At 45.7% G+C, this 13354-nt stretch overlaps 1 protein-coding gene across 1 annotated transcript; it reads left to right on the plus strand.

Annotated features, from left to right (window-relative positions):
• Positions 1–1340: 1340 nt before the first annotated feature.
• LOC137595400 (alpha-2Db adrenergic receptor-like) lies at positions 1341–7518 on the plus strand. The gene is made up of 3 exons (XM_068315483.1): positions 1341–1496; positions 1609–2443; positions 5753–7518. The coding sequence occupies exons 2-3, from the start codon at positions 2126–2128 to the stop codon at positions 6893–6895; spliced, it is 1461 nt and encodes a 486-aa protein (XP_068171584.1). The 5' UTR covers positions 1341–1496; positions 1609–2125; the 3' UTR covers positions 6896–7518.
• Positions 7519–13354: the final 5836 nt, after the last annotated feature.

Genomic DNA, 13354 nt, shown 5'->3' on the forward strand with positions numbered 1-13354 from the left:
AATCTTTGATTTATTAACACTCCAATGAGATTTTAATGCTAAAGTTATCGTTGATTTGAGATATTGATTTGTTATTAAGATTTTATGATTTTTATTATAATAATTTTATTATTTGTATTTCTGGCTCAGTAATAATTCTAAGATACTAACTCATTCTAGATGTAGAAGGATTGTCATGACTTTATGAAAACTCGGTTTTAATTTGGAATTCACGTTAAGAAAGTAACTCAGAATCCCTCTCAGCGTTCTGAGAAACTTTCTCATTCTCGTCGCTCAACGTCTGATTTTCATCGGAGTGGAAATCTTTCCAGTGGTGACAGTTTTCCCCCACGTCATTTTCTCCGACCCGAAAACCCTGAATGAGATTCAAGTTTGAACAAACAAACGGCGGCAGACGTGTCCGGTGTGAACGTGTCCGGTGTGAACGTGTCCGGTGTGAACGTGTCCGGCGTGAACGTGTCCGGTCTCCAGCGGTTCTGGTTCTGACGTGACTCGTTTCAACACCACCTCTCCAAAGCCGCCGAGGCAAACGATTAGACTTCCTTCGGCGGCTTTCTCTCAGTCCCCCTCTCCTAGTACCTCCGTCTCCCGTCCTCCTCTCATCGCCTCTTTTTCTTCCCTTCTTTCCTCTCTACCTTTTGCTTTCTTCTTTTTACCTCCTCCCTCATTTCCTCCTGCATTCCTTCTCTGGAATCATTTCTCTCCTCCTTTCTCTCTTTCTCTCCTCCTCCTCTCACTGCTGCACTGGATTCATCCTGTCGTCCTTTTGCTTGTAATTCTTTCCTCTGCATTTCTTCAATCATCTGTTCTTCATCCCATCTGTCATATGTTTTCTCTCTCTTCCATCCCTTCTTCTCTTTCTGACTTCATATCTCCCTGTCCATCCTCTCATCTTCTATTATTTGTCTCCCCCTCTTTCTTTCATCCTCTCATTCTCGTCTCATTTCTCCTTTTTCTTCTGCCTGATTCTGCCTCACCTTCTTCTCATCCATTTTAACCCTTTTCTTTCTTCACTCTCTTCTTTCATTCCTCTTCCTTTCTTCGTCTCATCCTCTCATTCCGTCTCTCCTTTTCCTTCAGCCTTCTCACCTCACCTTCATCTCCCCCTTTTTTCCTCCCATCTTTTTACTTACCTCCCTCCACTCATCTCGTTCCCTTCCCTCATCCGTCTTCTTCACTTTCCCTTCTCCCTCATCTGTCTATCTCCTCTTTCTCTTCCTCCCACCGTTTCTCACCGTACCTCCTCTCCTCCCTCTCTCTCTCTCACTTCATCCACCTCTCCATCCTTCCCTGTCTTTCCATTCTAATTTCCTGCTCCTCTTCTGCTCCTTCAAAAATCTCTTTCTCTCCACTCCACACATCTCCTCCTCTTTCTCTTCATCTCTCCTCTCTATTAGTCTCTCTCCTCCTCCTCCTCTGTATTCCAGCAGTAGAGAATCAGCGAACATCATCGGCGGCGGCAGTGTCGCTCAGCACGGCAACGACTCGCATGAAAAGTGAGGACCTGTTTTTTCTTTTTCATCACCTCCTCCTCCTCCAGTCTCTTTTCTTCCAGTGGTTTATTTTGCCTCCTCTCTCCTCTACTTTCATCCCGTCTTCCCGCCACAGTGTTCGGCTTTGGAGCGCAGCATCATGAGGGTACCATGCATTCCAAATAGGGTATCTCTTCTTGCTCCAACTAGAGCATGCAGCAATATGTTTTCCCATTTTTGGGGAAAGAAGTAGGCCAGTCGGTTGGTAGCGTGAATTCAGGATGCCGTCCTCCGGGCTCCGACGTTCTTATCAATGGATATTTGATCAGGTATGACTTTGTTTTTGAAATCCTAACTTAAAACCATGTAAAGAATTCCTTCAGTGTTGCACCGACGTCGAGATATTTTTTGACTCAACGTGAAGAGATGTTGACTGTGGTGCCGGACGGATTTTTCCATTTTTATCTCATTCTTCAAATTCTGATATTTTGAATCTGTTTTCATCCCCCAAAAAACCCCCAAAGAGACAGCTTTGGTTTCTCTTTTTTTTTCTTTCTTTTTAAAAAAAATTATATTGTTTTGTGACCGGATGACATGAAGACATTAAAGTCAAGCCAACAAACCGGGATCAAAATGCCAGTTATATAACCAGGATGGACTATTCGGATGTGTTCACGTCCGTTTTGGCCACGGTGCCGGCCTCTTTCCCGCAAAACTGCTCCCTGGAAAATCAGACGTCTGCTTCCTCGCCGAGGTCTCCTCTACCTCCGCACTCGCAGGTGGCGTCGGTGTTCATCGTGCTGGTGGTCACAGTCATCATCCTGGGGACGGTGGTGGGCAACGTGCTGGTGGTGGTGGCCGTGTTCACCAGCCGAGCCCTGAGGGCGCCCCAAAACCTCTTCCTGGTGTCGTTGGCTTCTGCGGACATACTGGTGGCGACGCTGGTCATCCCGTTCTCCTTAGCCAATGAGGTGAGGCCATTTGAACAGGACATGCCGAAGCAAGTGTAGAGCAAATTGTGCTTGCACATCCCAGCTCATCAGGTAGTGTGTCTCAAATTGGCTCCGCCCCTAACCCCTCCCACCAAATTTTGAGAAATTGTAGTCAGAATCTTTTGAGAAATCATATGGAACAACCAATCAACGTGACCCATTGAAGTTAGATCATCTCGCGAGGGGATGGAGGTCGCCCTGATAACCCCGCCCCCCCACCCCCACGTGGCCAGGTTTCACTTCCCATGTGGCATTGAGACACACAAGGCATGACAAAATGTCAGCATGTGATGATCAGGGATGGAACGGTCTTTAATTTGCACTCATTCGCTCAATCAGTGTTTGATGTCAGAAACATATTTCAAGGATGTTGGGCGACAAATGACCGGAAAAGTTGTGGAACGCTCAATAAATACCGGGTGACAGGAGATAACATCCTGATGGAGGAGGAGAGAGGCTTCTATGAAAGGCTCAATCATTCACCAGCAAGAGTAAGCTGACGTTTTTTGACACCGTGACAAAGTGTTCGGACAAATCGTCCGAGTTAACGTAACGAGGCGTTTGTGGGTTTTACTCTCCGTCATCTGTAACGGTGTTGAAAGATCCCGAGGAATCTGTAATGGAAGAGACCCAAAAAAACAACAGAAGTCAGTTTGTGAATAAGGATGAATGATTATTTAACGGCTGGAAATCCAATGGGAACAGACTGATTGGGTGCCGTTCAGTTGGGAAGCCCTGGCTAAGGGTTTATGTAGTTCCAGGCATCAAATTCCGACCTGGAGAGGTACTCGCTGTAGTCTTTTCTGGATCCATTCCAGAATCTAAAGTTCTCTTCCTGTCAGCGAGTCCAACATTTCAAACAAGTCTCGTCCAGATTCATCAGCTAATTTTTATGTAAACCCACTAAATAGAGACAAACGTAGAAGCACGACCTCCTCGTTAGAGACTATGAGTTGACATCTACTCAGTATTTCCAGATCGGACTGCCTTGAATTTAAAAACCATTGCCGTCAGCGTCTCAAATCTGATTCCACTTGACGTCCACCCCGACCTCCTTCCTCGCTCCATCAGACGTTCCTCCTTCTTCACATCTCTGTTTCTTTGGATTGATCCAGGTTGCTCCTCCTGTTTGTCTAACAACTTTTGTATCGATCCAGATTTTGACTCACGGCAGAGGCCGTCGTCTGGTCGGCCCTGCTTCACATCTCACCTGTAATTAAAGCTTTAAAGGTTGAAACTGTCTGCAGGAACGCCAGCCCGTTAAAGCTGGGACTTGAACTTCATTTGCTTCACATTTCTGTATATTAATGACCTGTTCATGAACTGCTGATAGGAGCATTAGACCCAGACGCTGGTTGCTGTAATTTTGAATGTCAACCATCGAGGTAACGAGTAGAAAATGTGATGAGGAAGAAGAACCAGGCTGGAAATATCCCGGAATCAGACCCAGATTGGATTTGTCAAATTAAATAGAGTCTATATTCACTTCAAATCAAAAGTCAGATTAAAAAGATGGAACACGTGTGGAACATGTAGAAGAAAAGCCTTAGAGACGAGTGATCTGACTGGAACATAAAAGGAGAGGAAATCTTTCATGTAAAGAAGAGCAAATTGATTCAAAGCTTTCAAAAACCCCCCCAAAAAAACAACTTCAAGAATTTTAAAATCAATGCTTTTAAAACGAGATTCCTTTGACTTTTACGTCAGTCTTTATCGCCGGTGCAGATGCCGCTGGTGGAGAGGCGCTGACAGATGTCGTTAACGTCCTCGTTCTGTATGAAAGCTGCTCCTGTGAAGACATTCACATCCCAATCCCATCACTCCTGGCTCGGGATGCACACCTCCGTACGGAAGGAGCTGCCGCCACCCCACAAAAGACCATCATGAAAAATGTTGCACGCCCTCTTTCTCTCTCCTCTTCGCCGTCTATCATCTGCTTTACAAGTGATTCCGCCGAGCGTCGGCCGGTGAAAGAAACGCTGACTGCAGCCGGCTTCAAAGCGGTGGTGAATGGGTTCCAGTCCCAGCCTCGTTGTCAGGCTGAAGATGGAATGATCCTCTTTCATTCGTGGATCTGATTTCTCGCGAACACATGAAGAAGTTCACGTTGAATCGAGACAATCAGCACTACAAGGACCTGTAATGTTCAAAAAAGCAGAACAACTTCCTGAATCTGATTCCCTCCAAAATTTAAAGGGTTCTTTTTCTCTACACCCCCAATCCTTATTCTCCTTCTCCTTCTTCTCCTTCTCCTTCTTCTTCTTTGTCTTCTTCTTCTCCTTCGGGTGTGTCCCCTTAGGCGTTGCCACAGTGTGTCGTCCTTTTCTATGTCAGCCTATCTTCTTTATCCTCCAACGGACCTCATGTCTTCTTCACTAGACCCATCCACCTTCTCTTTGGTCTTCCTCTTGTCCTCTTTCCAGGTAGCTCCATCATCGTCACCCTTCAACATCCTCATCTCCTCTGGATGTGTCCAAGCCATCAGAGTTTGCTCTCTCCAACTTTGTCTCAAGAACATCTCACCTTTTCTGTTCCTCTGATGAGGTAATTTCTGTTCCAGCCTGGTCACTCCTAGAGAACCTCAACATCTTCATTTCCTTCACCTCCCAAACTTCTTCCAAATCTCTCAAGCGCTTTCTGCTTCATTGACAAAGAAGTGGGAGAAGTTATCTCATGGTAGAGATGGTGGTGAAAGAAAACTTCTGCCTAGCTTGCTTTGACTGGTTCTCATCCATAATTTCGTGGGTTCTTTCCAGTCTTCCCATCAAGTTCCATCAAAATCCGTCAAGTAGTTTTTATGTAATTCTGACAAAACCGACGAATTACCCATCGCTGGTGGAAATGTGACCTTTGTTCGAGGAAAACTTGATGCCAACGCGGCGACATAACCAAGCAGCTGTTGAGAGAACATTTACAGCTTTTATGCCTGTCAGTCAGAGAAGTACAAGTGATGAAGATGCAAATGTTGGACCTTTTGTTCTCAGACCGTCCTTCTGTGCAGCGAACACAACGTGGCGGCTATTTCTGTTCCCAACAGCTGCTAAAAGATGTTCGCCTCAAATCATTTCTGAGAGGGCCGATGTGACACCGGAGGGTCGAGCGAAATTCATTTCCAACATGGCTGTAATGAGATATTGACTGGTTTTCTATTTCAAATTCCCCTTTAGGTGTTTCTGTCGAGGCCTGAAGCTGCCTGGAGAATAAAACACCTTTTCTTTTTCCTCTGCAGGTCATTACCGCTGCCTAATGAATCATTAACATATCTTAATTGGTTTCTCTTCTACTCAGGTCATGGGTTATTGGTACTTTGGTTCCACTTGGTGCTCCTTCTATCTGGCTCTGGATGTCCTCTTTTGCACTTCCTCCATCGTCCACCTGTGCGCCATCAGCCTCGACCGCTACTGGTCCGTCACCAAAGCCGTCAGCTACAACCGCAAGCGGACGCCCAAACGGATTAAAGCGATGATTAGCATCGTCTGGCTCATATCCATCATCATCTCCTCGCCGCCGCTCCTCATGACTCAGAAAGACGAGCACTCGGAGAACGAGGAGGAGGACGCCACGCGGCGGCAGGAGTGCCTCCTCATCAATCAGACGTGGTACATCCTCTCCTCCTGCCTAGTGTCCTTCTTCGCGCCGGGAGTAATCATGATCCTCGTTTATTGTAAGATCTACCGTGTCGCCAAGCAGCGAGCCTCCACCGTCTTTGTGGCAAAGAACGTGTTGGAACGCCAACCGTCGCAATCCGAGACTTGCTTTGTGGGCAACGCCAAAAAGGCTGGCGGTGGCGGCGTTGGAGGCGATGAATCCCAGTACGAGCCGGATAGCCTGCGGCCGGGAAACCGACTCAGCTCGTCCAACGTCGACAGCACCAGCAGCAGCCACAGGAGAGGAGAGCTGGACGAGATCGACCTGGAGGAGAGGAGCTGCGAAGCCAAAACCAAAACATCCTTCTCCACGGCGCTCCGGTTCCACCGGAGAGCCGGCGGGAGCGCGATAGCGGAGGAAGGGAAGGACCCTGAGGGAGCGCCGAACAGGTTGAAGCCTCCCCCTCCTTCCTGCGCCTCCATATCGTGGGCGTCGTCTGACCAGTGCTCGCATCACTTCCTCCTGCCCTCGCCGGTGCCTCTTCGCAGCCGGCAGGCGTCGCTTTCCAAAAACAAGGTGGCACAGATGAGGGAGAAGCGCTTCACCTTCGTTCTGGCCGTGGTGATGGGGGTGTTCGTCCTCTGCTGGTTCCCCTTTTTCTTCACGTACAGCCTTCAAGCCGTCTGCAGAGAGAACTGCACCATCCCCGACACGCTCTTCAACCTGTTCTTTTGGATCGGATACTGCAACAGCTGCCTGAACCCCATCATTTACACCATCTTCAACCGAGACTTCAGGAGGGCCTTCAAGAAGATCTTGTTTGAGACTCATAAACGGACATAAGGTGTGAATGTACGTGTGCAAGACGACGGTTCAATAGAACGATGACGGTTGACGGTGACTAGACGACAAAACTGCGACTAAATCTAAAAGAGACGAAAGGTCTTAGTCTTGACAATAATGCCAGGGTAAAACTCAGGTCCGAATTAATGCCCCCACCTGTTTATAGGTGCAAAAGAACAATGGAACCATCCAGTATCCGGCTCCTCTGGAGGTTCCTCAAGATATCTGGAGCTCAGAGTCTCACAGAAATCAATAGTAGAAGCGTTCTTCACCAATCATCAAATTTTACACGGGTTAAAAATCCTGATTGCCATCTCCGAGTTGGGAATCGCCAATAGTCTTGTTTGGGGCTCGACGGCATTGACGGAAATGTTAATAATTACCTCAGAGAACACAAAAATGTCAACGCTTCACGGATGAAGAAAAAAAAAAGTGTTTACTTTGACAAGAATGAAATTAAAAATGGGAGAAACTTCAATAAAAACAACAACACAATAATGACTGATAACGATAAAAGCGATTAAGGACATGTGACTCAGACTGTGGAACCCGACACACCGTCAAACAGACACGAGTGTGCACACAGTTTTAATCCTGTTTTCCACTGTGCTGTCATACTGACATTAAAGGGCTTGTCTTACAGCTGGAGTATTGATTTATTATTCAACTACTTACTAATTCATTAATTTCTATTCCTAACAAGCCAGAGGACGATGATGACACACCGATGCTCTGACAGCAGGGGCTTAAAAGACGATTATTCCAACTGGACGACTCTCCGTGATTGAGATCCGGTTCTAAACCCCAAGTTGACCTAGAAAAGACCAGAACCCAGAACGCTTCATGACAAAGCAGAAATGGTGTCTTGATTTAAGGCGAAACGTCCTCGGGGGGGTTAAATTTGAGGAGACACTGAGACGATAATCAGGTGACATGCTTTTATCTTTTAAAAACACAAACCAGACGTGAGTGTTGGCGGCGGTGGAAGCGGTGACAAATCCAAGGCCACGAGCGATGTTACATCACTCCGGTTGCCATGCAACAGAGTTTTGACAGCTTCTTTAAAGTGGTCGTCGTAATAATGAAGAGGGCGATGCAAAAAGGCCAAAAAGCCAAGACAGGGCGTCCTCCTTCAGGTCTCCTTTTTGTCGGTGACAGTTATGTTCACCGTTACGGGTGAGTAATCAGGAAGATCTACCGTCTACGAAGCCCCTCCCACTCCTCCTCCCGGGGGGGTTGGGGTCACCCGGCGCCGGCTCGGATGAGTCTTTCTGGGTCTTCCAGTTCAGAATGCCTTCGCTCCGTTTATTCCAAATATATTTTGTCTTACGTCGTTCATTCATTCCAGGAAGAGCGACATAAGTCGAAAAAGGATGTAAGTTGAATTAACTTTATTTAAGCTTACAATTTTATTTTTTTTAATATAGTACAGTTATCCCTCGTTAGTCGCGGTTGCTGCGTTCCAGGACCACACAAAAACAAATTCCACGATATAGCGACAAACTCTTTATTTTACTATTTACGGTAATTTAAACGTTTATGACCCCCCCCCCCATACTGATATTGCATTATCTTCTATCTGTATTAACTTTTCCCACACTTTTATCGACTGTTTATCGCACTTTTGTATTAAAGAAAAGTTTTTAACACATGGAAGTGCGCTGCGTTCCGTGAGTCTCGGATTTCAGCCAATAGCATTCGTGTATGGTATCATGTGACTACCTACTAAAAATGCGCTATGTAGTGAAACCGGGCATCTATAAGCGAGGGATTACTGTAAAGTAATCTGATAATATAATATATGATATTATATGTTTTATTTTTATTTATTGTACATTGAAATGCTTTTAATGGATTACTTGTGATTTTTTGATTCCAATATTTGAGGCGGACGGTCGTACAGTCGAGTAAAATGACGTAAATTTTCTGTTTTTTCTTCTTTCTTTGGAAAACCGATGTATAATCGAGAACGACGTAACAAAACCGAGGTTTACCCGTCTTGATACCTCCACCAGCTCGTCAGTTTGGGCTTAAAAATGGTCCGACGACCACAGATGGGGCCGGCATACAGAGCAGCTTATTACGACGCCACAGACTTCATTATGTATAAAACTCTGGCTGATAAGGGCGATTTTATTCTTTATTTTACTAAAAAAAGTTGCTAAAAAAATTGGGGGGTGCTGGATGTGTTGAGTTGTTAACACAAAAGGTGATACGACCCCCTGTGCAGAAGGTGAGGAGGGGGGACAAACCGAACCCAGGTGGTGATGACCTCTGACGGGCCTGCAGCCGCCGACACACCAATCGGAGCGGCGGGAGACGGCGAGGGGCTGACGAGGCGTCACATTCTCCCCCGGAAAATTGACAGCGACGTAACGCGGTCCCCCCCGCCCCCCTCTACAATACGAGAGCTTGAATTAGTCGTGCTTCCACAAACACTGGTGGAAAATCAACCCAGTGTGACTGTTAGAAGCGGCGCAGCTGCAGACCGCAGAAATAATGGCCTCGCTCGAAACAATGTCAAACATGCACTCGTGTGAAAAACCAATTTGCATATTTTTAGCTCTTTTCTGTTGTTTGCCGTGCAAATAAGCCTCATTTTTAGTCAGTTGTTCAACAATTCTGATGAAACACTCGACGCAATTAAAGGATAAATGCGGTTTGAGGTGAAAAGATGAGGAGTTTGTTCCGTCGTCCCGATCTAGATGGCGTGAAGTTGTTGGAAATTTTTTCATTTTTTAAAAAAAAGTCACAGATTTAAATGAAAATGCTTTTTTTTTTTTTTTTTTTTTCACCACTTTAGCAAAGAACAGAAAGACATTTGAACAACTTTTGATGAATTGGATGATTCGTGCCGCGTTGAGTGCAGGCAGATGAATAAAAACCGCAGAAGAAGAAAGACTTCAGCGTGGAAGAAAACATCAACTCCCAGAAGCATCTCTGCTCCACAAAGGCCGGCTGTCTCCGACCACGTGCAACTCTGTTGGGGAGGGCGGGGGTATTATAAGCTGTTTTGTATGCAAATATAAACCATTGTGATTCTCGCATGACGGAAAACAACAAATATTTGGTTTTGCAAAAGTTCTTCGACCGAAACGCTAAAATAAATGAGTGAATAAACTTTTTTTTTTAAAAAGTTAATTCAGGAAGTAAAATTCTTACATTTGCATGCATTTGTAGACATAAATGTACATAAATGGAGAAGGAGAGGCTCTGTGCATCATGGGAAGTCCTCCTACTCCACCGCTTTGGGCTCTTTCTTTACCACCATATGTTCAGACCCCAGCAGCTCACAAACAGACCATCAGCCTCTGTTTCACTGATATTTCATCAGTCTTTCTGAAAAGCTGGCGTTTCGGAACATCTGCTGAACAAAATGTTCGTCTACGTTTATGAATATTAAAATAGCGCAACATAAAAAGATGTTGTTTTTAAAAAAAAAATTTTAGTAACTACAGCTCCCAGGAGGCTTTTGGGCTCCATTGAAGTTGTGTACTGCTTCTATAAGCGTTTTATGTACATAAGGTAGCTCGGTTTTGTTAGAGTTAGATCATTTTTCCAATTTATCGCGGCCGCATGAGAGCCAGGAAAAAAATAATGACAGTTTCGGGGTCAGATGGGTGGGTTTTAAAAATCCTGACTAATTTTGAAATCAGCCGCCGTCGCGCACACGGGGAGAAGGTTGGCCATTAGTTTTTTCTCTCTAATCGCAAATGTCAACTCGACAAGATTTTAAAATGATGCTGTCAGACTTTCCCGGCATGTCAGGAGGAAGCGGATGAGAGCAAAATGAACATTGATGTCCCAATTCCCTAGAAAACACCCCCCCCCAAAACAAAACAAAGCAGACAATCTGGATGAGCGAGGATGAGAGATGAGGTCAAGACGGGTTGTCGATTCTTCTCCAGAAACAGGGATGTAAACGCTGTCCAACATCCAGAAAAAGTACCCAAGGTTCTCCTTGGGATTGGAGGTGTTCCCAAGCCAGATTATGTAATAAGCAAGTTTGCTCTCGGAACGCCGTCCAGATACCCGGACGGCTCAATCTGTCCGGAAGGGAAAGTTTTAGAGGCTGATTGGGATCCAAAGTCCAAGAAACAAGTCAAGGAAAAGTTCCTGCTTCCTGTCCGACTGTCCGATGGCGGGTTTTAGCTCGTCCGACCCTCAAAACGCCTCAGCATCCCAGAGGAGGTGGAAAGGACCAAGACGACGGTTCGTCTGGTCGTCAGACGTTCTATCACATCAAAACTGAACTATAAATTAGAATTTAAGGCTTCTATATGATCTGTAGGTGCAGCAAGAGTCAAGAAATCTTTAAATGAGTTCAAATCTGGGATAAAAAGCATGAAAATACACTGAATTAATGACACATTTCGAGAGCTTTACATCCTTTAGCTCTTGCAGAAACCCTGAAAACCTCATTTACACTTTGTACCAAATTCCAGTTGTTTGTAACCACTTTCCCGCCGCACAGGAGACAGAAAATCAGATTCCAAGGGTTTTTCAATCTTGTTAGACTCCGTCTCGAGTCGACAAAGGTTAGAAATTCAGCATTTGATGTCGGCGTGTGGAGAGTCTTGACTTTGACAGTCGGTATAAAACACGAGATGAAAAAGAGAGAAGACAACCGCGCAAAAAGAGAAACCTGATTCTAAACTCAAATGACAGGAAGTCTGTGATCCATTTCTGCCCGTTTTCCTCCTCCTCTGTGTCTTATTTTTAATTTTACCTCTCTTAACGTTCCACCTTTGGTCTCCCGTCGTCTCCCAGCTTTTCTTTTGTTGTGCCAGTTATTTCATTCTGTCGTCTATATTTAATTTTTCTTTCCCTAAGAAGAAAAAAAAAAACCTGACTGCAGAGAAATCAAGGAAGTAAAAAACCCCAAAGAGAAACCACTTTTCATTTTCCCTCCATAATCACTTATTAGAATAAATAGCAGGAGGCTGTTTATTCATTTCCCAGCATCCCCAGTGCGCATTTACCACAATACATCCAATAATTTGACTTTTACCCAAGGACTCGGAGCGTTTTCTCACATTGTTAACGGGTGACAGGTGGAGGTTCCTCCCCTGAATTGAGTCGACAAGTAAGACGGCAACCGCTTTGAAATTCATATTACCCAGATTATCAAATAAGTCATCGTCCCAGTTTTTTCCTGGCAGAGCTTTTATGCCAACAAGGCGACGCTGACAGCTGAAGGAGGGCATGTTGGTAAATAGTTTACGGTTGAGGAGGAGGGTGGGGTGGGGAAGATTTCAAGTGTTTCACCTCAGCGTGACCTCGCGGTTACGAACGCGACCTGAACGACGCGTGGATGTAACAGGATCGTGATGATGATGATGATGATGATGATGATCGGAGAGGTGGAGTTAACGGTTCCATCGCAGGAGGCAGGAACGTGCAGCTTCTCAAAATGATTGGATTAAAAAATAGAAATAAAAATAATACGGAAAATTATCTTTTATGCGTGGATTTGGGGTTCGATGAAAAAAGTACAGGATTTTTTGCACTATAAAGCGAACCCAAAGGCTTTAATTCTCTTAAAGAATGACGGTGTGCCTTATAATCCAGTATGCCTCATATATGAGAAAAGTTTTAATAGGCCATTCCTTGAAGATGCGCCTTATAGTCCGGTGCACCTTATAGTCCAGTGCGCCTTATAGTCCGGTGCGCCTTGAAGTCCAGTGCGCCTTATAGTCCAGTGCGCCTTATAGTCCAGTGCGCCTTATAGTCTGGTGCGCCTTATAGTCCAGTGCGCCTTATGGTCCGGTGCGCCTTGTAGTCCAGTGCGCCTTGTAGTCCAGTGCGCCTTATGGTCCAGTGCGCCTTATGGTCCAATGCGCCTTGTAGTCCAGTGCGCCTTATAGTCCAGTGCGCCTTATGGTCCAATGCGCCTTGTAGTCCAGTGCGCCTTATGGTCCAATGCGCCTTGTAGTCCAGTGCACCTTATAGTCCAGTGCGCCTTATAGTCCAGCACGCCTTGAAGTCCGGTGAGCATTATAGTCCGGTGCGTCTTATGGTCCGGTGCGCCTTGTAGTCCAGTGCACCTTATAGTCCAGTGCGCCTTATGGTCCAGTGCGCCTTATAGTCCAGTGCGCCTTATAGTCCAGTGCGCCTTATAGTCCGGTGCGCCTTATAGTCCGGTGCGCCTTATAGTCCAGCGCGCCTTGAAGTCCGGTGAGCATTATAGTCCGGTGCGCCTTATAGTCCGGTGCGCCTTGTAGTCCGGTGTGCCTTGTAGTCCAGTGCACCTTATAGTGCGGGAAATGCTGTAATGTGTTTGATTTAAGTTGCAGACCTCACGGCTTAAAGTCCTCCAACCGACGGCGTTCGTGATGACGAGGCTCATGTTCGGATACACAACCCCAACCTCCGCAAAGTTTACTGGAAAACATTTCAGGGGGAAATATGGCCGGATAAATTTCACCAACTTTTATTTTTTGGAAATCCATGACGGAG

Source organism: Antennarius striatus, chromosome 1 (genome assembly GCF_040054535.1).
Source record: "Antennarius striatus isolate MH-2024 chromosome 1, ASM4005453v1, whole genome shotgun sequence".
Lineage (NCBI taxonomy): Eukaryota > Metazoa > Chordata > Actinopteri > Lophiiformes > Antennariidae > Antennarius > Antennarius striatus.

Excerpts from the sequence above, each read along its gene's own strand:
- LOC137595400 (XM_068315483.1), top strand. The coding sequence starts at position 2,126 with ATGGACTATTCGGATGTGTTCACGTCCGTTTTGGCCACGGTGCCGGCC. Across the intron at positions 2,444-5,752 it reads CGTTCTCCTTAGCCAATGAG|GTCATGGGTTATTGGTACTT; the intron begins GTGAGGCCATTT and ends TCTTCTACTCAG.